This window comes from Trachemys scripta, chromosome 3 (assembly GCF_013100865.1).
Source record: "Trachemys scripta elegans isolate TJP31775 chromosome 3, CAS_Tse_1.0, whole genome shotgun sequence".
NCBI classification, from domain to species: domain Eukaryota; kingdom Metazoa; phylum Chordata; order Testudines; family Emydidae; genus Trachemys; species Trachemys scripta.
In genome coordinates, this window is record NC_048300.1 from 87,873,536 (window position 1) to 87,900,195 (window position 26,660).

The 26,660-nt window shown below is 40.9% G+C and overlaps 2 protein-coding genes across 8 annotated transcripts in view; one reads left to right on the forward strand and one right to left on the reverse strand.

The window, feature by feature from the left end:
• EZR (ezrin) overlaps positions 1-24,445 on the forward strand; it is a 56,240-nt gene extending 31,795 nt beyond the window's left edge. Inside the window, exons 4-14 of one of the 2 annotated variants that reach the window (XM_034765304.1) lie at positions 5,265-5,360; positions 7,027-7,301; positions 8,184-8,267; positions 9,037-9,183; positions 12,809-12,905; positions 17,667-17,830; positions 19,171-19,301; positions 20,125-20,285; positions 20,632-20,724; positions 22,085-22,336; positions 23,001-24,445. In XM_034765304.1, the coding sequence (XP_034621195.1) occupies positions 5,265-5,360; positions 7,027-7,301; positions 8,184-8,267; positions 9,037-9,183; positions 12,809-12,905; positions 17,667-17,830; positions 19,171-19,301; positions 20,125-20,285; positions 20,632-20,724; positions 22,085-22,336; positions 23,001-23,165 (1,665 nt within the window). In that variant the 3' untranslated portion in view covers positions 23,166-24,445. The remainder of the gene's footprint in view (positions 1-5,264; positions 5,361-7,026; positions 7,302-8,183; positions 8,268-9,036; positions 9,184-12,808; positions 12,906-17,666; positions 17,831-19,170; positions 19,302-20,124; positions 20,286-20,631; positions 20,725-22,084; positions 22,337-23,000) is intronic. The other variant, XM_034765303.1, reaches the window with a different exon arrangement.
• A 1,577-nt stretch (positions 24,446-26,022) lies between these two features.
• The window catches only part of SYTL3 (synaptotagmin like 3), a 67,654-nt gene continuing 67,016 nt past the window's right edge, over positions 26,023-26,660 (reverse strand). For all 6 annotated transcript variants that reach the window (XM_034765300.1, XM_034765302.1, XM_034765296.1 and 3 more), the window contains one exon: positions 26,023-26,387. In XM_034765300.1, coding sequence (XP_034621191.1) covers positions 26,266-26,387 — 122 coding nt within the window. In that variant the 3' untranslated portion in view covers positions 26,023-26,265. The remainder of the gene's footprint in view (positions 26,388-26,660) is intronic.

Sequence of the window (26,660 nt, forward strand, 5' to 3'; positions counted from 1 at the left end):
CCATTATCTCCCTGCCAGAGAGTTTGGAGTAAAGCTCAATTTCCCTCTCTTCAGAATATACCTAGACCTCAGGAACCTCTCAGGCTTCTTGTGATGGAACAAACCAATTCTGCAGCTGGGAAGGAGGAGGGATTTTAGTCAAGTACCAGTTGCTAGTTGAGGTGTGTTCCTCTTACCACCCACCACTTTCCAAAACCCCGGATTTTTGTTATGTTCTGATGACAACATAAGATTTGTTTTGACCTAAAGTCTATTTTTAGTAAAATTAGCATTTCACTTATGAGCCAGCCAAAGTAGGGCACAAGAATCGTATGGACCGCATTCTGAGTTGTGCAAGAGCATATTCCTCCTCCTCCTCCTTTTTTTTTTTTTTTTTTTTTTTTTTAAATAGGTACACTTCTAACAAGTGGGAAATAGCCCCCACAGGTGTGTGAGATGACCTTTATGTTCTTGAGTAGGGCATCTAGCTTGTAATTCCTCTGTGTAACCTCTCCTTTGAATTCCAGTTTCCCTTGAGTCATGTGCATTGCTGTAACTTACAGATTGTCTATCACTAATCAGCCATGGCCACTGAAACTGTAACCCCCCCAGAGTGGTAATCAACATAGTTGCTGGGGTTTTTTAAAGGCATTCTCACATGCTAACTGCCAGCTTCTGGCTCATTGGGTACTAAATTCAAGGAAAGCAAACTGTGACGTGAAGGTCAGGTAAGTGCTCTGAGGAGAGGAAGTTTTTGGACTCTGAACAAGATGTTTGCATGAATTTGACTTTTATAAAAACACAGTTAGTGGAGCATTAATGAAACTACTTTCCTACACTCCTGAGAAATCTGAGCTGCAAACATCTTGGCCTCTGTGCCCTGAGTGGCATCACAAGTACCATAAACAAGGGAAGGAAAATAAAAATGCTGTCCTGGTCTAAATCTCAAATCTCTTTCTGGCATTTGTGGTGTCACCTTTTTTGACCAGAGAAACCAGCATATCTGCAGTTCACAGATTACATGATTTTAAGATGGTACCAGTTACAATATAACACTAATTTGATCCTTAAGAGAGGTTCATATACTATTTTTGATGTATTATAAAGGATTTTCTAAGCTCTTCGCTTTCAAATGGTTTGAGTACACTAACATTCTCAGTAACATATACCTTACTACAGTTCTTGTGGGAGTTTCCCACTCCTCAAACAGTGTTTGTTCGTAAGAACGGTCATATTGGGTCAGACTAAGGTCCATATAGCCCAGTATCCTGTCTTCCGACAGTGGCCAATGCCAGGTGCCCCAGAGGGAATGAGCAGAACAAATAATCAAGTGATCCATCCCCTGTCGCCCATTCCCAGCTTCTGGCAAACAGATGCCTGGGACGCCTTCCCTGCCCATCCTGGCTAATAGCCATTGATGGACCTATCCTCTATGAATTTATCTAGTTCTTTTTTGAATCCTATTATAGTCTTGGCCTTCACAATATCCTCTGGCAAGGAGTCCCACAGGTTGACTGTGCATTGTGTGGAGAAAAAATTTCCTTTTGTTTGTTTTAAACCTGCTGCCTATTAATGTCATTTGGTGACTCCTAGTTCTTGTGTTATGAGAAGGAGTAAATAATCCTTCCTTATTTACGTTCTCCACACCAGTCACGATTTTATAGACCTCCATCCTATCCCTGCTTAGTCGTCTCTTTTCCAAGCCTGAAAAGTCCCGGTTTTATAAATCTCTCCTCATATGGCAGCCAGTTCATACCCCTAATCATTTTTGTTGCCCTTTTCTGAACCTTCTCCAATTCCAAGATAATCTTTTTTTGAGATGGGCGACCACATCTGCACGCAATATTCATGATGTGGGCGTACCATGGATTTATATAGAGGCAATATGATACTTTCTGTCTTACTATCATCTATCCCTTTCTTAATGATTCCCCACATTCTGTTAGCCTTTTTGACTGCTGCTGCACATTGAGTGGATGTTTTCAGGGAACTAGTCACAATGACGCCAAGGTCTCTTTTTTTGAATGGTAACAGCTAATTTAGACCCCATCATTTTATATGTATAGTTGGGATTATGTTTTCCAGTGTGCGTTACTTTGCATTTATCAACATTGAATTTCATCTGCCACTTTGTTGCCCAGTCACACAGTTTTGTGAGATCCTTTTGTAGCTCTTCGCAGTCTGACTGGGACTTAACTATCTTGATTAGTTTTGTATCATCTGCAAATTTGCCACCTCACGGTTTACCCCTTTTTCCAGATCCTTTCTGAATATGTTGAATAGGACTGGTCCCCATACAGACCCCTGCGGGACACCACTATTTACCTCTCTCCATTCTGAAAACTGACCATTTATTCCTACCCTTTGTTTCCTATCTTTTAACCAGTTACCGATCTATGAAAGGACCTTCCCTCTTTTCCCATGACAGCTTACTTTGCTTAAGAGCCTTTGGTGAGGGACCTTGTCAAGATTTTTTTTTTTTTAAATCTAAGTACACTATACCCACTGGATCCCCCTTGTCCACATGCTTGTTGACCCCTTAAAGAATTCTATTTGAGGCATGATTTCCCTTTACAAAAACCATGTTGACTATTCCCCCAACAAATTATGTTAATCTATGTGTCTGACAATATTATTCTTTACTATAGTTTCAACCAGTTTGTCTGGTACTGAAGTCAGGTGTACTGGCCTGTAATTGCTGAGATCACCTCTGGAGGCCCTTTTTAAAAATTGGCATCACATTAGCTATCCTCCAGTCATTTGGTACAAAAGCTGATTTAAATGATAGGTTAGAAACTACAGTTAGTAGTTCTGCAATTTCATATTTGAGTTCCTTCAGAACTCTTGGGTGAATACCATCTAGTCCTGATCATCATCAAAGATCTACACGCTATCCTGAAAGATGATCGCTCACTCTCTCACAGATCTTGGGAGACAGACCTGTCCTCGCTTACAGACAACCCCCCAACCTAAAGCAAATACTCACCAGCAACCACACATCACTGAACAAAAACACTGACCCAGGAACCTATCCTTGTAACAAAGCCCGATGCCAACTCTGTCCACATATCTATTGAAGTGACATCATCATAGGACCTAATCACATAAGCCATACCATCAGGGGCTCATTCACCTGCACATCTACCAATGTGATATATGCCATCTATATATGCATATAGAGTGGAATATATATATATATATATATATATATATATTTTTTTTTTTTTTCTCTTACTTAATTGGTAAGACAACTCCCACCTGTTCATGCTCTCTGTATGTGTGTATATATATCTCCTCAATATATGTTCCACTCTATATGCATCCGAAGAAGTGGGCTGTAGCCCACGAAAGCTTATGCTCCAATAAATTTGTTAGTCTGTAAAGTGCCACAAGTACTCTTGTTCTTTTTCCAGCCAATATGGGGATCGTTGAAACCCCCCATTATTATTGAGTTTTTATTTTTATAGCCTCTCAAATGTCTCTGAACATTTCAGTCATTATCACCATCCTGGTCAGGTGGTTGGTAACATATCCCTACTGCTATATTCTTGTTTGAGCGTGGAATTACTATCCATAGAGATTCTATGATACAGTTTGGTTCACTTAAGATTTTTACTTCATTTGATTCTATGCTTTCTTTCGCATATAGTGCCACCCCCCTACCAGCACAACCTGTTCTGTCCTTCAGATATATTTTGTACCCTGGTATTACTGTGTCCCATTGATTATCATCATTCCACCAAGTTTCTGTGACGCCTATTATATCAATATCCTCATTTAATAAGAGGCACTCTAGTTCACCCATCTTATTATTTAGACTTCTAGCATTTGTGTATAAGCACTTTAAAAACTTGACATTTTTAGCCGTCTGCCATTACATGATGTAATTGGGACTCATTTTTTCCCCCCTCTTTTTCATTTGACTGTTTCTCATTAGATCCTACTTGTATTTTATTATCTTGCATCCTCTCCTCCTTACTAGGACATAGAGAATCTCCATTAATAGATCCTCCCCTAAGGGATGTCTCTTTCCGAACCACGTGTTCCTCCACACCTGTTGGCTTTCCCCCAGCCCTTTGTTGAAAAACTGCTCTGACCTTTTTAATTTTACGTGCCAGTAATCGGGTTCCATTTTGGTTTAGGTGGAGCCCATCCTTCTTGTATAGGCTCCCCCTTTCCCAAAAGTTCCCACCATCTGTCTGTTTAGATTGTAAAATCTTCAGGGAAGGGACTACCTGATAGTTTCAGCTGTCCAACACAATGGGGATTGTACTTCTAGATGCTACTGTAATAGAAGTATCTAGAGGTGCTTCTAGTTGGTGCAAAGTACTGTATCCGCATTTACATTTAAGCTTGCTTTGCTGTCAAGAGGGCTGTGTGCGCTACTGTGGGATAACACCTGTTAGCTATTCCACTGCAATGGCTTGTCTACACATGGGGTTGTTCCTGAGTAACTCCATATGTGGACCCTTATCTGAAATAAAAGTACCTTGTTCTCATTGCTGTTTAGCTTAACCCACTGGAACGAGGTGTTCTTATTCCAGATAAGTGTCCACACATACTGTTACTCAAGAACTACCCTATGTGTAGGCAAGCCCTAAAACCCTAGTGGAGACAAGGCACTTGTAGTGTTTACAGTGACCTCAACCACAGGCAGAGGTATAGGGCTGACCTCACCTAACTACCTCACAGAGAAACTGCCCATGCCTTGTCTCCACAAGGATTTTAGTGTTTTAATTTCCCACGGTAAAAATGCACCTTTTTTTGCAGCAAAGCTGAAGCCTTGGAGAGGGGTTTCTTTTATAATTTCATCATTTTGATTCTTCAAAATAATGGTATCCACTGGCTCCAGATACAATTGCAAACTCTCCTTTCCCTTCTTCCAACCAACACATCTTTTGAAGTGCCTTAGCTCAAGCAATTCTGCTTGAGTAGCATCATGAAGCACAAATCCATCCGCCACACACAGACGGTAGGCCTTCCATCAGTCACTTCTCACCCTCCTTTTTGGGAGTAGAAATATGCAGCTAATGCTCTGTTACCTCCTGCTGTTTACTTTCCTGTCTGGGAGATCTGATTTTTGGCTGGACTAGCTCAGCAGTCAGGGGCTGCAACTGGAGGTCCTGAAGCTGGCAACCTTGGGTGGATGGGAAGAAGGGAGGCCTGTTAGAACATTAATTAGTTGTGGGTGGGTGGGTGGGTGGGTGGGCGGTGTTCAACGAAGAGAGCTGATGGTCCAAATGACATTTTACAGGTATATTAACTCTTATTTTATTTTGTTTCAGGTGGTTAAGACAATAGGCTTGCGTGAAGTATGGTACTTTGGTCTTCAGTATATGGACAACAAAGGATTTCCGACTTGGCTGAAACTTGATAAAAAGGTAATTGCTGTTTTGGGTTAAATATTGAAAAGAGGCTAACTTTTGTTGTAAGAGTCATGTTGTGATATCAATTGCTGATGTCAGTCCTGTAGATGCTGCTGTTAATTTCCTACAGCTCCATGTTTGTGGCTTTTTTTAAGAGAACCAGCTGACTTAGGGTGGCAGGAATCCTGTGAACAATGGTCTAGCAAACTGGAGTTCACTCCCATCCCTGTGCATGCATATTGGCAGTCTGTGGTGTATAAATGTGATAGAGCTGTTTGCAATCACTTTAGCAGGGTGTACCTTGAGTCTAGCCCCAGCACATCAGGGCTTTCCACAAAATAAGCAGCTATTTTTATTTCTCTTAGTGGAACCTGCTAATTTATGGTGCTTAATCTTTCATGCTAGTATAGAATTAGTTGCCAGGCTCATTAGAATAGATGGTTCATTTCTAGATTTTAAAAAGTATTATGCTGTAATTTAATGTACTCTTTGTTCAGTGGTTTTCAGATGTGTTGGGGATTAAGATGAGCCCTTGGTGAGCAGACAGATTATTCCACATCTGCCAACTGTGAAGTTTCTTGTACCTTTCTCTGAGGTGTCTGGTGCTGGTCACTGTCAGACAAGGAACTGGACAGATCACTGGTCTGACCCAGTATGGCAATTCTTGTGTTCCTGAATATACAGAGTTTATTGTGGCAGTCTCTGCTCCCATATTATCCGGGACTGCGGGTCTTAAACCCTGGTCCACTGGCCTCTTAAGAGCTAGTAAATTCCAACCTGCCATCTGGGGACCGGCGAACAGTTGCTGGGATAGAAGCTGAACCCTAACAGAGGACTCCAGTCCTGGACTCTGACAGAATGCCGGGAGTCCTGATCAGTTCATGGCTTCTCTGTAAACCCAGCATAGGAACAGGAAGTTGTCCATGCAACTGGGTTCTCCAGTAGGTCAGACTGTGCACTTCTCAGTCGTGACACATTTATGGAAACTACAGCAAATGTTTTTTTGAGTATTTTTCCACATGAGATGCATAAAGAGTATTAAAGTTTTCATGCTGTTTAGCAGCTGGGAGTAAGGAGGAGAGCCAGCATTCTGAAGCAATGGACTGATCACATGGAACACCTGCGGTTCCATGGGCCATAGTTTGGGATGGTCTTCTGTTTGTTGCTTAAAATGTAAACAGAACTTCATTTTCCTTCTAGTCTCTCCCTCTCCTCCCCCCCCCCCCACCCCCACAAAACCATCTGGCATGGAGTATAGATCAGTCTGAGGTATGTGTTTCCCTTTGAAATAGTATCCATTTGCCCCCACTATCTAGTGAAAGGAGTTGATAGGGAGTGTTAGAAGGATACTGTCTTTGCCTTTTTTCTTGTAACGAAACAGGCTGCTCTTTGGATTAACTGTATGTTAAATTTTGTGCTATCGTAGGAGTGATCCTACAATGAATGCCTCATGGGTGGACCCTGGCACTTACATAGGTGCACATGGATTTGAAAGGGATCCCATGTTGGTGCAGGAATTTGTTGCAGAGTTGGGCCATATTGACAGTAAATTCCTGAAGTAATCTTGTCTGTAAACCTATACTAGAACACCCCCAAAACCCTTTCTTTGTGAAAGAAACATCTCCTATTGTCAGTTAGCCATCTGCTCAGTTTTTGGGTCTGTGTGTTTGTTTTGTCTCAGGTCTCTGCTCAGGAAGTCAAAAAGGAAAATCCCCTCCAGTTCAAATTCCGTGCCAAGTTCTTCCCTGAAGATGTGTCTGAGGAGCTGATCCAGGACATCACCCAGAAGCTGTTCTTCCTGCAAGTGAAGGAAGGGATCCTCAGCGATGAGATCTACTGCCCACCTGAAACAGCAGTTCTTCTTGGCTCCTATGCTGTGCAAGCCAAATTTGGAGACTACAATAAAGAATTACACAAGTCTGGGTACCTCAGTTCAGAACGCCTGATCCCTCAACGGTGAGTGCTTTAAAATAAAAGGGTAAAGCTGCCCTAAGTCTTCCAGTGTATTCCACTTATTTGAACTCCCTCAAAAAATGGTATGATCAGAAGGCATGACACTTCAAAAGTTAAAGCCTCTGCATCTCATTGTCCTCTGTTCCATCCAGGCTGCATGCGCATGACTGGAGAGCACTACTCAATACTTCATCAGAAAATAGATAAGGGAATATTTTTACTTCTTTCAGTTAGTTTGGATCCCCCTCTCCCCCAAAGCCTAAGCACTAGCAACTGTAAGCAGGTTTTGAGTGGGGAACAGCAGATTGCCATTATGAACATCCCTGCCCCTGGAGAAGTTCTGTTTGCACGTCGTTAATTTTTAAAATCAAATTATCCCAATGACACACTCTCCAGCTGCAGAAATGAACTTCTTTTTTTAACTCACTCCTCCAACTGTCTCAGTGGTGTGCGTTTTTCTTTCCATAAACTGTTCCACTTGGTCAAGGGGTCATGTGTTCTACCTTCATGCCCTTGTGGAATGAGACTGTGGCCTTAGTCAGTGACAGCCAGGGGTTCTTGCTGGGGAGAGATGGGCAATTACCTATGTTCCACTTCATGAACTAGTCCTTCTCCTAAAGGCATTTGTTCCTGGCTGAAGGGGTGAGGTGCGGGGGCATTTAGGCTTTTTGTGAGGTTCATTTCAGCAGCACACGTGCACTTCCTGTAGAGGGATACCAATTTTGTTCAGAAATGCTACAGCAGTAATCTTAAAACAGCTTTATCTGCAGATCACAAGAGTGGGGGAAAAGTGACATAAATATAAATGCATAGCAAAGTTAAATATTGCAACTATATGCAGCAGAACAAGTAACCTAATACTTCTAACTTCCTTCCATGTATCAGAGTAATGGACCAGCACAAACTTTCCAGAGAGCAGTGGGAAGAACGGATTCAGGTCTGGCATGCTGAACATGGTGGAATGCTCAAGTGAGTACCTCTATTGGGCTGTATCTAGGTCATCTTGATTTGTTCTGTTAATCTCCTTAAGCATGCAGTTTTATTACGTATTTTTAAAGTGGAATCTCAAAGTAATTGGACCTGGAAATAGCTAACACTTATTTTGCAATCCAGCATGGAATAACGTGAAAATTCAGTAGAATTGGAAACCAGTTTTGTAAAGTGTACTGCAGCCAAGCTCAATGCATTTCCAATCCGATTAACAAACCTGTAGGTCGGCCTGGACTACTCTGATGTTCATAAAAGTTAAGATGACATGAATGCTGGCATACATGGAGAAGACCTCAGTGAATGAATACAACCTTCTGAAACATTCATGTCGAAGGCTTATTGAAAGTGCCTTTAAAACAAAATACAGTTAGGCTTGTAGAATGGAAAGTCAGGTGTTACATTCTTCCATTGTCCACATGTTTGTTGGTTGTCCCCTCCCCACACCATGACAGATGAATGCTACTGACTGAGAAGTCATGATTTAGGGTTTAACTAAACAAGAATGTATTATTCTGTTCAATAATAAACTAAAACACATTCAGGACTTCTCCTGAGCCCAAGCATCAGAACTGGAGTTAAGAGCAAACTATCTGTCCCAGAAGCAACTCCTCTTGTTATCCCACTTGCACAGATGTTGCTTCCACTAGCTTTGACTTGTAATTTCAAAGCAGTTGGTTATCTTATGTATATATTTATACCGTTTTTTTTGTTGGTTTGTTTTTCTTCTTCTTCTTCCCACTTCAACCAGAGAGAATGCAATGCTGGAATATCTAAAGATTGCCCAAGACTTGGAGATGTATGGAATCAACTACTTTGAAATCAAGAATAAGAAAGGAACAGACTTGTGGCTGGGAGTAGATGCACTGGGCCTGAATATTTATGAGAAGGATGATAAGTAAGTGTGTGTGTGGTGTGTGCCTGATCCCTCCAAAGGACAATGGGCTGGTGCTGGAGCCCAAAGAACTTTAAATCACTAAAATTAGTGCTTGCTTGGTGAATGTCACCTAAGTTTGGATAGCCACGGGGTAAAGTTTGTGTTGGGAGGCAGGACAAGGCTTGTATTTCACGTGAATCCTGATTTGCCTCTTCTTTCCCTCACAATGTGACTGCTTTCCTCTTAGGCTATGCACCAGCATGTAGGAAACTTGAAATTATGTTTATAACAGCTCTGTAAATGTAGTGCATGAAATCATGGTACTAAACTGCCAGCACTGTTAACTTCCATTTCCGTAAACAGCTGTAAAATCAGGCCCTAAAGAATTATTTTAGGGAAATATCAACATTGTCCAAAGTTAGGGGATCAGACACCACAGTAGTGGTTGCAGCGTAAGAATCTAGAGACCAGATTCTCATTATGCACTCCCAGGAACTGCCTTTTTCAGGGATGAGTGTTAAACGCAGTTGCCAATAACATAAGAGCTAATTAGAGTGCATTCTTTTAGTGTGTCCGTAGTTGCGACCAATCCTTTCAGTAGTTGTGGGCTCACTAATAATGGAGTATGAGAGGGGGGAAAAGAAGGCTGAGAAGTAGACTGAAGATTAAAGAAGAATAAAGTTTAAAAGGAAATGAGTCCTGTTTGTGTGTATCTCACTTTGCTGGACTCTAAAAAATGAAGCACAGGCCCAAAGTGCAGCAAGGTGAAATACGAGGAAGTTTGAAATGAAGGATTCTGTGTCAAGGACTTAGGCTCCTAGTCTTGGCTTCATTTCTCTGAATTTCTAATGTAAATTATAAGCCCTAATAATAGTAGGGTAGCAACAGGACCATAGGGGGTGGACAGTAAATCTGGGTCTAAAATGACAGTTGAGATGTAGCATTAATGGGAACTGTTTGGGATTCCTGTTAGGACTGCAGAGGAAAAGAACGCATTTCTCTTTGCTGTGTTAATGTGTGCCGTCACCCAGAAAACAAGGAGTGTCACATGAGATATTACATGAGTGAAACTACCTTTCTTTATTTCTTGAATTACTGGTTTCACTGTGTAACCATGGTCACACAAACAGGTTTTTCGAGCTGCATAACCAGGCAATATGTAATCATGACCTCTGAAAGAGAATTATGTAGAAAAACTTACAAAACAAAACAAAAAGTTAGGCCAAATGATTTGTTTTCTTCAACTTTTTTGGTACTATGCAATTGGATCTTTTGAGCACATAATGTCAAGACTAGGAAAAACCGTGGTGTAAGTAAATCAGGACTGGATGCACTGGCAGAGCTTTGGGATTGGGATGGGGGAGGTTGGGGAAAATTTTGCAAATTTTACTCTTACTGTTGAGTAAGACATTACTGCTTATTAAATACAGGAGTCTGTGCTATATGTCAGTACATTTATTTAAGGGTGAATACCAGTCCCCCAAAACTTGATTTCTACTACAGTATTTAAAATGTGGGGTGGGGGAGAGAGAAGACTACCATTATACAGTACTACATCTGGAATTTATTCCACAAGGTATCAGTGCCACCTCAAGTGCACTGTATTACTACATGCTAGTGTTAGATTTCTCATTTAATTTAATATTTTGGAGACTGGAGCAGTTATTGCCAAATCAAAACTTAGGCAAGCAAATTACTGTGTGTGTATTCAGAAAGGTTAAGAAATGCTACATTTTAATAGGTGTTCATTTTACTTTTGCACTGGTTTAAAGGCTGGTGCTGGGAAGTAGGCTTGGGCCCAGTGTTTCTACAATCCTGTGTTTAAATGGTAGGTAGCTTCCACCATTTGATACAAGGCTTGGACGAATTTGCCTTAAGTTGCCAGCTCTTGTTTCTCTGGGCCTCTTTTCCTTTCCTTCCCTTCCTCATGTATAGTGCTTATAATCTTGAAGAAACTCCAGTTATTAGAAGTAGTAACCTGGAGTTGTTAAACATTAAATATGTCTAATACACTAAAGAGTTTTTTTTCGGTACTTTGATATCTCCATTCAGTCATTGAAACTGTTTGTCATCTTAATGATGGATTACCGCATGCACAGCCCCTTCCCCCCACCATGCAGTGTGCTATAGAACTTGTAAGAATCTGCTGTCCTTTGAGCAAGCACTGGAATTCTGCAAGCTTAATTGCTTCACTTCCACTTTGCTTCATTAAATTGTCAAGATGGAATCTTATTCTCTATTTTAATTAGAACAGAGCAATTAAACGTGTGCTGGTCACTTCATCTAGCTAAAGCGAATTTTACACTGGCCCTTTCTTGTAAAGGGACACTGAGCAGATTTTGGCTCAAAATTTAGACTGCAAAAATAACTTTTTCAAATGCTAATGAAAACTGGTTTTTAAAAACAACTGCACGTACCCCAACAGTGTCTGAACACGGATGTTGCAGTATTGGGCAGACATATGAGAACCTAAAAATGAAATGGACTAGAAATGAATTAGATTTAGTAATTTCTCTTTTGATTTAGCTTATTTTTCCAAGCTCAGAAATTCAAAAAGTAGTTGGCACAAATAGTGAAAAGTTAAGATATGGACTTTTTTGTTTTAATAATCTGAAGTGTTTGTATTGCTGGGAGGAATTCTTGTTTGTTTAAAATTGACTTTTAGCCTACCAGTTTGTGCTTTAACTGCAGGTCTGTTTTCCAGTGGCAAAGAACTGCATAGGACTGTTAGCATATGAGAGAGCCCATGGTTTAAAGTTCTGCTGTATGACTTTTGGGCAAAGTCCTTTGTGCAGGTCTCAGGCAAGAACAAAACAGAGACTTTTGTCTCCCGTCTCTCCAATAATCTGGGGGAGGGAAAGAAATATAAGAGGTGTCTGCTTCCCTTAACTGTCTCTAATAAGCATGCTATGGATTTAGGCCCCAATTCAGAAAATCTTCTTTAAGCATATGATCATGGGACTTAGCCACTTGCTTAAGTGCTGACCTGAATAGGGATACTTTACAGAACATGGGCCTTAAAAGATTAAAAATATGTTCCATTGTATATTTTATTAGTCAAAAAATAGATGTAAACTTCTGAGGCTGTATCATGCCAGACAGTGTTTAATAGTTTTGGAAGGGCCCTATATACTTCAGTGCAAGGGGGAAAAAAGTATTACACTTTTTTTTTTTTTTTAAAGCCAAGATTTTCAAAACCTGGTGCCTAAATTAAGGCTCCTAAATCCATAGTTAGATACCTAAATAAAGGAGCCTGGCAGTCAAACGTGCTGAGAACACAACAGATCTTGCAGTAGTCAAATGGAGCTGTGGGGCCTGAGCACTTCTGAAATTCAAACGCACACACTCTTGCATTAATGACCACGTCACTAGGCTGGTTACTTTGAATTAGGAAAGGGAGAGCCGCTGAGTTTGATAAGGGATGTTGAGGGACATATCTTCCCATGGGCAGGAGCAAACGTTTTTCTCGTGTTTTATTTAGTATTTCAAGTTGTCTAGTCTGGTTTAGAGTATGTGGCTCAGGGCCCCCCTGCAGAGGAGTGATGTAATGGCACATTGTTTCAAATTCTGGAAAGAAGATCAATTAATCACATCTTGTCATTTGGTTTGTGTCTTGGCTTCTTTTAAAACCTGTCTTTGTTTTCAGATTGACCCCAAAGATTGGCTTCCCCTGGAGTGAAATCCGAAACATCTCTTTCAATGACAAAAAGTTTGTTATAAAACCTATTGACAAGAAAGCACCTGTAAGTACATCTAGAATGAACTCTTGCATATCCTGTTTAGATTGTTAAATACTTTTCATCTCCATGCCATAAAATACAGGTCTTGTACTCCTTCATAAAACCTTGTTCATTGCATCAGAAACAGTATATACTACCATAGAGTATTCATCAAATATTTCTGCCCATAACTAAGGCTGCAATTCTGTCACGGAGGTTGCGGAAGTCACAGATTCCGTGGCTTTCCACGACCTCTGTGACTTCCGCAGCAGCCGGTGCGGCTGATCCCCCGGGGCCAGCTGCTGCTCGGGCAGCCCTAAGCTGCACTGGCCCTGGGGAGCACCCAGGCAGCAGCTGACTGTAACTGTTCATCTTAGAAAAGAGATGACTAAGGGGGAATATGATAGCTGTCTATAAAATCACAAATGGTGTGGAGCAGGTGAATAGGGAAGTATTAGTTACCCCTTCATGAAACACAAGGACCAGGGGTCACCCAATTAATTTAATAGGCCACTGGTTTAAAACTGACATAAGGAAGTACTTTTTCACACAAAGCGCAGTCAACCTGTGGAACTTGTTGCCAGATGTTGTGAAGTCTAAAAGTATAACTGGGTTCAAAAAAGGAATTCGATAAGTTCATGGAGTATAGGTCCATCAATGGCTATTAGCCAAGATGGTCAGGGATACAACCCCATACTCTGGGTGTCCCTAAACAACAGTTTAGACTGCCAGAAGCTGGGACTGGATGATGGGATGGATCACTCTAACTGCCCTGTTCTGTTCATTCCCTCTGAAGCACCTGGCGCTGGCCACTGTCGGAACACAGGATACTGGGCTAGATGGATCTTTGGTCTGACCCAGTATGGCCTTTCTTATGTTATGTTCTAAGGGGGTTAGAGTGCAAAACAACACTTCAGAATTATAGAAATCTTCTTTGTCTTGCTATACTCCACATACCACCATCCAAATCACTCACCACTGCCCCACCAAAAAAATATTCTCTACAATTCTATCTCGCGCTGATATCTGAGGTACTTTTCAAAGGTGATGTCTGAGTTACCTCTTCATAGACAAATAACTTTTTGAGTTGTTTTAAAAAAAAATTCTCCCAGGGCTTCTCTCTCACTTCTCAGAACACCTGGAGTTGCTGGAGTTGTTTTTCTATTAAAGGCTTCTTGTGATGCTACTCTAAAAGTGAACATGCACAGCATTCTTACTAAGGGTCTCAGGAGCGCGTCACTCCAAAAGTGCACATCACACACCAGATCATTGCATATTTTGACTTCTGAAACTTCACAATTGTTTGGAGACAGATTAGGGGGCAAATCGCATTGGAATTCTGATTCCAAGAAAGGAGCAGAGTCTCTTAAATGAGCTTCTAGACTTTTTAGCGTATGGAGAAGCAAGGACATGGATACCTGAAAAGAGGTAATTTAAATACAGTACCTGTGTGTTTAAAATACACCATGAGCATGTTTTCCCAGGTAACTGTAGTGAATTACCAATATCACTATTAATTATCAAACCATGAAGAGTGGAATAACAGGAATAGGTGAGGCTTGTTCTGACAGTCCTGTCAGCTGTTGGAGCAGGAGAAAGACATTAAGAAAGGGCATGCTCTTGCAGTAGCTCATCTATTAACAAGGCGTGAGGAAAACGCAGCTTTTAGAAACAGTCAGTTTGGTTTTGGTAGGGCTTTTTGAGAAAATTGTGGCTATGGAGTTAAAAGCAACTGACTCAACAAACTGTTCAAATAACGAACAGCAGAATATTGAAAAACTGTCGGTGTGAAATCCATCCTTTTTCTTAGAAACAAATCTGTTTTATAATGTAATTCATGGCAACCACCAAAACACTGCCGCACAGTAAAGGTTCACCTTCCTGTACATGCTGGACTTCTCGGTAGGAAAGCCCCTTTGTGATCTCACTCATACTTCATGCTGAGTACAAAATGTTAATCTCCTGTTTGTGATTCAAGGACACAGCTTTCCACTCACTCTCCAGCTGCAAATCTGAATGCATTTAAAATGGAAACTTGCAGGAGACTAATACAGTGAAGCTGTTACTATTGAAAACACCTATTATGTCTGTTCCATTCGGTTTGGAGAGCCTTGTACGCTCTAGATGCTGCTTGTATTCAAACTTTGCTACAAAAAAAGAGAAGCAGAGGTCTTGTTTTCTCTGGACACAAGTTTTGAGTTTCCAAAGGCAAACTTTAAAAACAAACCAACAAAAATAACAGCCCAGCCCTGGGTACCTACTAGTAGAATCCCCAAAGTAAAAATAGGATTGCCGTTTTTTCTCTTTATATTGACGAGGCTTTAAGTTTACTAGGAGCAGAGTCTGACTCCTGAGGCACCTAGTGCTGTGGAGATTCTTTTTGAGTCTATGTGCCACTGATACTGAATAGAGATGGAAGATTTTGCTGCGGGTATCAAAATACCAAGTGAGAATGCACATCTTCATCTCAAACCAGGGTAGGTTGGGCCTGAGTTCTTCTGTGCCTCTGATTATAATGTTCACTGCAAAACTCCTGTGTTCTTACATTAATTCTTTTTCCCTTAGTTACGAGGCTATAGACGACAAATGTGGGCTACCATCCGTGACTTTAGTATTTACCTTCTTGGAGTTAGACATTGCTTAGAGATGGAGGCCATACCTGCATACAATACACATAGCTGTTTGGCTTTTTTTGAACGTTTGCCATAAGTGGAAGCATAATGAATAGTTTACAGCTGTAGACCGTATCAGGCATGCCAAAGACATTGTGATCTGAATAGTTAAAAAAAAAAAAACCAAACAAACCACCTTGGTTGACTTCAAAGTCTGCATCCTTCAGAGTTGGTATGTAAATAGAATCATAATGGAGGGTTTGTGCTGAAGAGAACTTATCCTTGCTGGCAGGTTCTCGCTGAATTTGGAGTTAGGAGCATTTTTTATTATTTCTGGAGTCCCTTCCAGTGTTAGTCATAGGTCCAAAATACCTTCTGAACCCCCAGGTGTAATTGAAATGTTTGGAGTGGCAGTCATTGATGTCTGAGACCCATTCTCTGTAAATGCACAGCTCTGATTCTTCTTGTGAAAATTCCATCTCATATGAACTATGAGGCACTCCACAGGAGGGCATTTCTAAGGGATTAGTGCATTTCCCAGGCGACTTGTCATTTTATCTGTTGGTCTGTCTTATCACCCTATGCAAAGCATGCTGTAATAGCAGAAATGCAATGCTTTCTTTATTGAATAATCAGTGTTTCTTGAGTTCAAAGCCTTACTGGATCTATAATTGTTCATATACTTAAAACTATCTGGCCCAGTAACAGATGAAGAATTCTATGGTTTTGGGCATAGCCTTACTGAAGAATTTACTTTTACCTGTTTACCTTACCTACAGAAAGAATGAGTTTTTTTCTAATAAATGGATTGTTGTTTGATGCAACTTGGTTGATTGGATTTTGTTCCATCCTTGTTAACTCAGAAACCTTTCCCTGTTCTTTAATTCTGTTGGTTATCAGTGCTGCATGTAACCCAATACCCAAAGCATTACTCATGTGGTGTTGGCAGCTGGGGAGGGTGATAGAGTAGCTCACTTATACTCAACTAATGCTTAGAGCTCTGATCACAGCACAAATCTTCTTAAAAATGCCACCAAGAGGCAAAGACAACAATGCAGATGTCATGAATGCAGAAATCTTGCTCCTATAAAAACTCCCAAAGTTTCTTTTGGCTAAGTAGCAAAAGGAATGAGGAGTCTCCCATCTTCATTCTAGAGGAGGGAATTAAGGTGTTTCTCCTCTCCTTTTCCCACCCATCATCTAGGAGAAAGGGCTGCATGAATGCTTGATGGTGGCAGTCCCTCAGTAGCCACTTCAGAAGTGGCTATGGACAGTCATTTGTCAAAGTGGTGGTTCCATTAGTGTGTAGCTACACTTATCCATGTTCTATATTTTGCACCTATGTAGAGATACCATTGCTGGGACTCCCAGCAAATATTGATACAACTATTGTGGCTGGATTCTCCAGTACAGGAGACTGTGACATAGCTTGCATAGCTACAAACATTACTAAGATAAAGATGCTACATATCTTACTTCAGAGTATAACCTAATCGCCTTCAAGGGGCGGGAGGGAATCTGTCTTCTCACCCTTCTAACTGTCCCTTCCTCCTGAACCATCCCAACCCTCTGAAAAGTATCTCATGGTACAATTGGCTGAGTGTGGTGACAATTCTTCATCTTTGTCTGAAGAAAGAGATAGTAGCAGGTTCTAAGACACTGAATTAGAGGGATCAGTGATATGACCTAAGACTGTAAATCCTTGTGGTATTTTTTAATATTAATCATATACTATTACGTTTCAGGCCTCCCTAAGTCTTATTTCCATTCATAAGATCTTCTTGCCCACTTTGTATACAAATGAATAACACAGTAATCACACACTGTCCTATCTTGTGTAATAAATAGAGGTGGGTGGGTTACATGGCTGCTTAGATATCCTCCCAAAAAATCTGATTGACTTTCCAAGTGTTTCAAACCTTAGGAAGCTCCTTCTGTACTACAGTCATTCTTGAATCGAGGTATTTATGGGAGTGTTGTTACAGTCACTGGGAATACGTAATTGAAAATGCAGCTACTATTAATATATAAATGCCTGTGCATATCTTTGGATTGCAATAGAACAGTGGCCATGTGATTGGTCTGCCTACAATAAGTTAGAAGTGCTTTATCTCCTTCCATAGGAAACCATTTGCCTCAGGGACTGAATTCCATTGTTCTGCCTCTTCCCTAGGACTTTGTGTTTTATGCACCTCGTCTAAGAATTAACAAGAGGATCCTGCAGCTGTGCATGGGTAACCATGAGCTGTACATGCGCCGCAGGAAGCCTGACACCATTGAGGTCCAACAGATGAAAGCCCAGGCCCGTGAGGAGAAACACCAGAAACAGTTGGAAAGGTGAGCTGAACTGGACAGAGGAGGGTGAGAGCTCAGGGGGAATGTGGGTGACCTGAACGGAAGCAAATTGACAGGATTAAGCATTTTAGTTGAGACAGCTGAACTGTAGCCAATAGGGTGGGGTTACACCAAAGCAGGAGGTGAACCATTCAGATGCTGAGGGCTACTGCCCTCATCCCACCTTAGCCAGAGGGGAGTATCTGGCCCTGGATTCTAACTTATAATAGAGGGGGTATTGACTAAAGGGAGAAGAAACAATTCAAAAGAATTGGACTTGCCAGACTGGCTCAGACATGAAGTCCGCATGCCAGTATCCTATCTGACAGCGGTCAGTATCAGATGCTTGTGAAGAAAGTACAAGAAACTACGTAATGGGCAGTTAGAGAATAACATACCCATAGACAAATTTCCTCCTACCCCATTTGTTGGCTTCTGCTATGGAGCATGAGTATTTATATCCATTAAAGTCTTTGTCTATCTAATGTAACTGTAGGTATTCTTCTTATCCACATGGATTTCTAATCCCTTCCTTGAATTCTGCTTACATTTTGGCCTCAATGAACACTAGAGGCAAGTAGGTCTGGCGGTTGATTGTCTTGTAGGAAAAGTGTTCCCTTCTGTCAGTTTTTAAATTTGTTGTCTTTTATCTCATATTATGAGAGAATATATAGGAACATGTGATTTGCCTATGCCTGTTACTTCTAGCAGGTCTTTTGTTTAACTCTGCTCTACACTAAATGGTACCAATCTTCTCAATGGTTCTCCGTCTGGAAGTATTTACATGCCTCTGATCATTTTTAGAGAGACAAGGTGGGAGAGATCTGTTATTGGACCATCTTCTGTTGGTGAAACAAGCCTTCAAACTTACCCAGAGCTCTTCTTCAGGTCCTCGAAAGCTTGTCTCTCTCACCCACCTTGTGTCTCTAATATCCTGAGACTGACACAGGGTCTACATTGCATCTGATTGTTTTTGTCAGCTGTCTGTGAATCCTTCTTTATGCAGTGGGATATCCAACACTCAACACAGTGCTCCTGGGTAGGATGTAGCATTGACTTGGAAAAGAAAGATGGAAAGTATATAACTTATCCCATTCCTTAATAGTAGTGATAGTATTACCTGGTTATGGGCCAGGACCCATTGTGCTAGGTGCTGTACAAACACAGAACAAAGACAGTTCCCACCACCAAGGACCCCCTAACATAGTTTTTGACTGCCATTCACCAGAGGTTTTCACTGAGCTTCCTACAGAGATGCCTAGGCCTCCTGCAGCATGCATGCAGTTCAATGGAGCAAGCAAACTCCTACATTCCTAAGTTCTAAACTTATTTCTCTCTAACAGGCAACAGTTAGAAAGTGAAAAGAAGAAGAGAGAGACCATTGAAAAAGAGAAGGAGCAGATGTTGAGGGAGAAAGAGGAGCTGATGTTGAGACTGCAAGAGTACGAAATAAAGACCAAGAAGGCTGAGAAAGGTAAAGGGCTTGCACTGGTCAGCAGGCAGGGTACAGGTGATCCCACACATTGGGCTTTACCCTTCTACTTGACAGCTGCCCTTATCTTCAAAGTGTCACAAGATGGAAGAATTTATCTGCTGCACAAAACGGGCTTCTACCAGTGCGTCTGTGCGCCTGTGTAAATACAGGGACAGTGAAATCTTTCCTTTTCAGTATAGTGATCACCAGCTATTGTATAGAGAAAGTAGATGTCATGAGACCTTTATTTTTTGGTCTGGAAACTGAGGTTTAAAACTGAATGTTTGCTTTCCCATAGGAGGAAAGTGTAATATGGCCATTTCCATCAGTGACTGACTCAAACATTTCTCACTCAAGTAGCTTTTAATGGTCCCTCACATAACTCCCCTGCCAGGATACCTGATGCTTTGTTAACAAGACATCAGTGAAATTGGAGTCTGTGTCCTCCCTACCTCCAATGTGTAGAGAAATATGGAGGACCAGAAGCAGCAACATCCAGTTCTACTCCATAAACTGGTATTCTAAGAGTTTGGAATTGCCATGTTTTCCTCAATATGGAGTAAAACCCACAATTAGACTCTCATTGCCTACATTCTGTAAAAGGAATATTACCTAGAACATAAGCTATGGACGTCTTGCGTATGATGTGTCAGGTAACTGCATTTAGACTTGTTCATAAACCAAGTTGGAGTTTGTGGATAGAAGACTGGAGTGAAGTATTTCTTAGTCTTGTTCCCATGAGGATTTGCACCAGTGTGCAAAACCCCTTTTGTGAAGAGGTTAGTTAAACTCAGTGACTTATTGCTTTCCTCTTCCTTTACAGAGCTCTCAGATCAGATCCAAAAAGCCATGCAGCTTGAGGAGGAGAGGAGGCGAGCAGAGAAGGAAGCTGAACGTCTGGAGGCCGAGCGCTTGGCTGCTCTCCAAGCCAAGGAAGAGCTGGAGAAGCAAACGGTTGACCAGATGAAGAGCCAGGAACAGCTGGTAGGAACAATAGGCTTTTTGAGTCTTAGTGTATAAAGCCTTGAATCGTATATTTCAGTTAACGTGGGCTTGTTATTGTATATTTTTAAATGAAGTCCTGCATACAAGGAAATGAACCATTAGGCCAGAGGACACACTGCAGTAGCATAATCATGGACTCAATTTTGACTGGGAAACTTTTCAAATGATATACCAAATAAGTGCAAATTGCCCATAACTTAATGGAGTCTTTATCACAGTGGAGGAATCTATTCACAAAATCATGTAACATTTGGGTCATGTTTCTCATTCACAAAAGCATTATTGAAAGAGCTGCAAATATAATTCTAGTCTTGATATTCAATAGGCTACAGAACTTGCAGAATATACAGCCAAGATTGCTCTTCTGGAAGAGGCAAGGAAGCGTAAAGAGAATGAGGTTGAAGAATGGCAACACAGGGTGAGTTTCTCTGCTTTCCTAAATTGATCCAGAGCTTTGGTACGTTTTACTAATTCAAGTTTAATCTGCTTAGCCTTGTACAACACCACAAAAGAGAAACTTTAGTAAAGCCTTAATGGAAATGCTGAATTTATGAATGTAGCTATTAACTTCCAACCCAAAGTGCAATGTGTAATCTCCCTCCTCCAATAAATCTGACTCTTCTCAAAACTCTAACCAGTGAGCTATATAACAACTTAGAATGCAATCTTAACTAGAGAGTCATGATAGTAATATATTTGGGCATCTTGGGATACACACGTTCATGTATGAAAATGTTGAATGAAGGAGAGAGTAACGGACAAAGTGTAACAGCACTAATGTAGTGGTCTCAATAACTTTGTGCTATTGGAAAGTGCCTTCTTTTGTCTTGCCATGAGGGACTCAAGTATTCATAATGGAATGCAGCAGAAGTGAGAGCAAATCTGGAAGATCCTTAAGTGTGTAGTTATATTTATGTGCCCACATAAGTTCAACACTATATCTGGAAAACATTTTCTCACTCTTTAGTTTTCTATTTTGTCTTTGCTATTTTGCACTTCTAGGAAAACAACCCTGCAGCATTTTGTTCACGAATAATTATTATGTAGAGGAAAATGTGTGTTCTTAGAACTTTTTAAACACTGATTAGAGATCTGAGAGCAATCCAAAAGTTTAGAGCTGGCTGGGGATATTCTGGATATTTCAGAACTTCAATGAAAACTGGCCAAACTCTTACCAACAGTTTTCCATTTTTCCCCAGCTACCTTTGAAGTTGAAGCTTGCCACAGTATTACAGCCCCCTTTCTACATTTGCTGGATGCTGAGTTCAGTTTTCCCACAAGACCATAGCTAGCCCTGGGGAGGGAAGAACTGTTTAGCAAGCAAGAAGTCCAATTTCTTGCAATTTACACACCTCTTTAAAGTCCCGCAATTTAGGAATGTCATTTCTCATTGTATGGACTTCCCAGCTAAGGCTGACTAACAGCTTCTTTTTATTTGACAAGTAGTATGTTATAAATGTGGATTCCATATTCCCCTACAATACTAGTAGTTTTTCAGGCATTGTTCTATGTTGGAGGAAGACTCTTGCTTAGTGAAATTACACTGGCCTCATCCACAATCCCAATCAAATTTTTTTTTTTTTTTTTTTTTTTAAATCTCACCATACAGAAGAGTATATTGAAAGCATGGTCTCCTGGTTAGCAAATATCCAACCACTCTAACATGCCCCTTTCTTTCTGTCCCTTCCCCTTTGGGTGCAACAGTGTGTTCATTGAGCTGGGTTTAAATAAACTTCGCATCTGCTTTTGTGCCCATTTTTTTGTTTCCACTTTTAAAGGCCAAGGAAGCCCAAGATGACCTAGTGAAGACAAAAGAAGAGCTACATTTGGTAATGACTGCCCCACCTCCACCGCCAGCCCCTGTCTATGAGCCAGTGAATTACCATGTCCACGATAACTTGCATGATGAAGGAACAGAATATTCAGGCTACAGTGCAGAGTTCTCAAGTGAAGGCATCTTGGATGATCGCAATGAAGAGGAACGCACTACTGAAGCAGAGAAGAATCAGCGTGTTCAGAGGCAGTTGATGGTAAGAAAACAAAATTATTGGGAGAAAATTTAAATCTAATGTTGCTGAAAATTGAGCCCTGTTTAAATGCACGGCTCTCCCAAAGTGGTTTATGTAAAATATTAAAGGCTCATCTATATGGAAACTTCGTGTACAGCAAGCAGTGTGTAAATCTGCAGCAAGCTGTGGGGACCCTGCTACTGCACACTAAAAGTTCGTAGTGCACTTTGACCTACTGCTGGGATCTGGACTGTGCACTGCAGAACTGTTTGTACATGGCAGCAGGGTCCACGTGGCCAGTTAGCGTGCTGTAGATTTAAACCCTGGTTTGCCATGCACTAAATCTCCATGTAGACAAGCCCTACAAGAAGTCTTGAACATAAAGGCATCTGTGTCTGTATTTTAACATGATTGATTTTCATGCAATCCATACGGGCTTTTCTTATGACTCAGATGTAGGGATGCACTGATGCTTCTGGTTCTTTCAAATAGCTAGTGTTCAGTCAGCACATTGTAATACTCAAATGTCCAGATCTCCAGTTCACCCATTTCCTCAATACTCTTCTGCATCCAAAGATGTCAAAAACCTCTAAAACATTTTTAATGCTTGACTCTGGTCAAACTCTTGAGATCCAGGTCTTTCATGTCTGACCCAGATTTGTGACATCTTTACTCAATGTTGCAGACCCTGACAGATGAGCTGGCCCAGGCCAGGGATGAAAACAAGAGAACCCACAACGACATGATCCACACAGAGAACATGCGACAGGGACGTGACAAGTACAAGACGCTGAGGCAGATCCGACAGGGCAACACCAAGCAGAGAATCGATGAGTTTGAGGCCATGTAAGCGCACTTTACAGCCAAGAAGGCAAGACTATGAGACAGGCCGATCTTCACATACGATCTGCCTTTTCTGAGGGGTCACTGTATAACATCTAAATATATAGATAGATATCAAATGCTCTAAACCTAGCTTATCCTCCAGTTTTTACTATTAAAATGTGGCGACTGCCCATTAAGTCCGTCAGCCAAGCAATTCTGATAACTTTTTGCTCATTCATATCCTAGTGCCAAAAGGCCTATAAGTCACGTCCATTTTTTTCAAGCAGGGTTTATTTTAATACTTCGTCTTTCTATCCATAAAGATATTATGCTGTGATAGGTGGTACATCTGGATTCAGCTTTTTAAATAAAAACACAATGCTGTGGGTGAATTTTGTGCCATATATCTTTACATTCTTTACATACAGCATATAACTCGACTAATTCTACATTATGCTTTGTCAGCAAAGACTTGCAGGCCCTTGTTTATAATTTTACAAAATGGTACCAGCAACCATCTGGAAATCTGTTATTTCTATGTACGATAAGTATGAGGGGTCTTTTTTGTTGCTCTATTCAACTGGAGAAATTCCTGCAGTGATCACTCAGACGAAATGCAGTATAGGAACACTCTTTGACACCCTCCTTGCATAGGTAGGCAAATATTCTGTTGGACTCATACACTTGTTGATGTGTTATATACTCCATCTTAATTAATGATCAGCTGTAGTGTAGTATTTATATATAAATAAGTGATAAATATGGATTGTAACACTAGTTTAAAAAGGGGGAAAGTTTTTGCTCTGTATATTTTGTTACCTTTTTCAGATTTAGTATTAAAATAAATTGCATATGTAAAAATTTTTGCCTAAACAATATACTGTCTGTGCTACAGAAGCAGTGTAAAACTGATTACTTGCTATAAAACATTATTTGTAAAATGATTTTTTTACTTCAAATAAAATTGATATGCACAATTCAGTATATACAATCTTACTGCACCTATTTTTTCTAACAAATTTTCTAATTTTTTTAAATATTTGATTTAATATTTCAGACTCCAACTATGAAGGGATTGTTTGTTTATATCCCCCTCTTATTCTGTCCATGAAAAGAGCATTTGTAGACTTCCTGTTACCTCCACCCCCATCTTTGAAAATTTGTTAGAATGTCAGTGTGTTGGTTCTGCTCCTCCATTTACAACTCCAATGCTGCTTTATACTGTTAACGTTAAACCTTTATATCAAGGTGTTGTGGGTTTTTCACAACACATGAATATGAATAAAAGATCTGCAAGATAAAGGATTTGAAGTTGTGTTTTGTGTTGTGTGGGGTGTTTAACCCCAGCAGAGCAGTGCTGTATGTATGCTAAAACTACAGTGCAGCTCTACATTTCTCACTTTGGAAATATGAACTCTTACATTTGCAGCTTCACAGTGAAATGTCCTTGGAGAAAAACACGTTCTTTTAGTGAGGGTGCGGGAAGAGGAAGACAACTGCTTCTTGCAGTAATGTGTGATCAGGGGGCAGGGGTGAAAGGGATGAGACCTTTCAGATAGAGCATTCTCCCCACTTCAGAGAAGATGCATCCACCAGGAAACTGGTACTTCTCTTGATCTTAGACCGCCTCTACACTGGGAAAACTTCACACACCAAATTGCTATTCGTTCTAATGTAGGCTTGCTTTCTGCGGCTAACTAACACAGCAGTAAAGATAGCTTCAGCCACAAGAGCCTCACCTGTCTAAGCCTCCCACTGGGACTTACAAAATTTGCACCACTTCAAATGAAGACATGTAACCAAAGGCAGACAAGGCTTTGGCCAAAAGGCTGACCTATGAGTTCTCCAGTGTGCTGCCACTCCATTAGGAGTGGGTTGTGAGGGGCACCCCATTTGCTGAGAGCAAGAAAATTGCTGCATCACTAACAGCATGCTCACTCCTCTCCTGCAGCTGCCTTTGTCCAGTCCTAGGGCAGCTTCTCAGCATGCCCCAGAGCTTGGCTCTGTGATAGAAGTGACATTTCTGCAGCCCTCCTGAACTGGCTCTACAGCTTCGAGCACTTCCCAGCCTCTGGGGCTAAGAGCTCTGTAGTTGGGGAGACAAGAAAGTAATTAACAGCAACTCCTGCACCATTTACAAACCTCCACCCCACATTCCCATAGCCTGGAGCAGGTGTTTCCAAACAGTGATCCATGGACCATCAGTATTCCATAGATCGCTTGCTGGTGGTCTGCAGAGAGCTGGCTGCCCACCAGCTAACTTGCATTAAAAGATAATGTGCTTTCCTTCTTGTTAGCTACTGCTGTAGTTGCTACAAGGATGGGCAGTTGTTAATGACCCCATCTTTATTAAAACATGGCCACACTATGGGGGAAAAACTAAATCTCTGCTCTAGAGTATTTGGTCTTGAGTCAGACTCCCTTAACATGCATATCACATTGTCCTTTCTGTACTGAGTGCCAAACTCTCTTGCAGTCCCAAGATATCAAAGTGACTAACATCTGGAAGGATACCTTATGCTCTCTCCCTTTAGCAGTCTCCTTCTTGACATCTTTTTGCTTTTCTTTTGGTAACTGTACTGAAAACAACTTGCAAGCCAGAATCCATCAATGCTTCAGGTGTCATGGTTTCCTAAGGGAATGTGAAGAAGTTTCACCTGTACTCAAACAGATGGCCTTTGACCATAGTAACATTTTTGGCAACAAATGTTGAAGCAACTCAGCAACTATTGCTTCTCCTTTTGTAATATTATAACAATGCATCATTTAATCCCAAAACACCACCACCACATTTGAGCTGGCTGTTACTGATAAATGTCTTACCAGAGCTGCTCATGATGAAAAATCACCCACAGGATTTTTTTAATTAAATGCTCCTGGAGTGTAACAGTTTAATATTTTATTAGTTTTGTAATGATTCTAATTACACAGTTCTGTTTTACGTATAGATACAAGTGGCTTACGTGTGGAGAGCTCTTTTCAAAGGATATGTTTCTTTCCAGAAGGCAGACATGACCAGAGAGCATGCCGTGCTGCTTAACCTTGAGTACGATGTTTGGGCAATTCTTTCCTTTCCAACTGCTCACACATGGAAGATATGCTTGTCACACGGGTGCTATTAGGACTTAAGTGTCCGTATTTGAATGCAGCGTAAGTGTAATATCTATCCAAGTGTTTGGGCTGCTGAGTATTTTCTGCCACTGACGTTTTGCTTGGGGGTCTGAATCCCAGGTGCCAGATGGTTCTTCTACAGGAAAGTTGAAACAAAAGGGTAAGGCTAGATGTACATGAGCATTTCTGCCCTAACATATAATCTCTGTTCTCCATTATTTCTTCTAATGCTTTGTGTCTCATTATGTAACACCATGCTTAGATCCATGAGTATCAAACTATTTAATTCAGTACAATGAATACAGCCTGTATTCTGCAGCAATCTGGATTTAAATTCTGCATTAAGGACCCTGATGTGTCAGCTCTATTTAAACAAAGTATATTGATATAAATATGGGAAATTAAAATC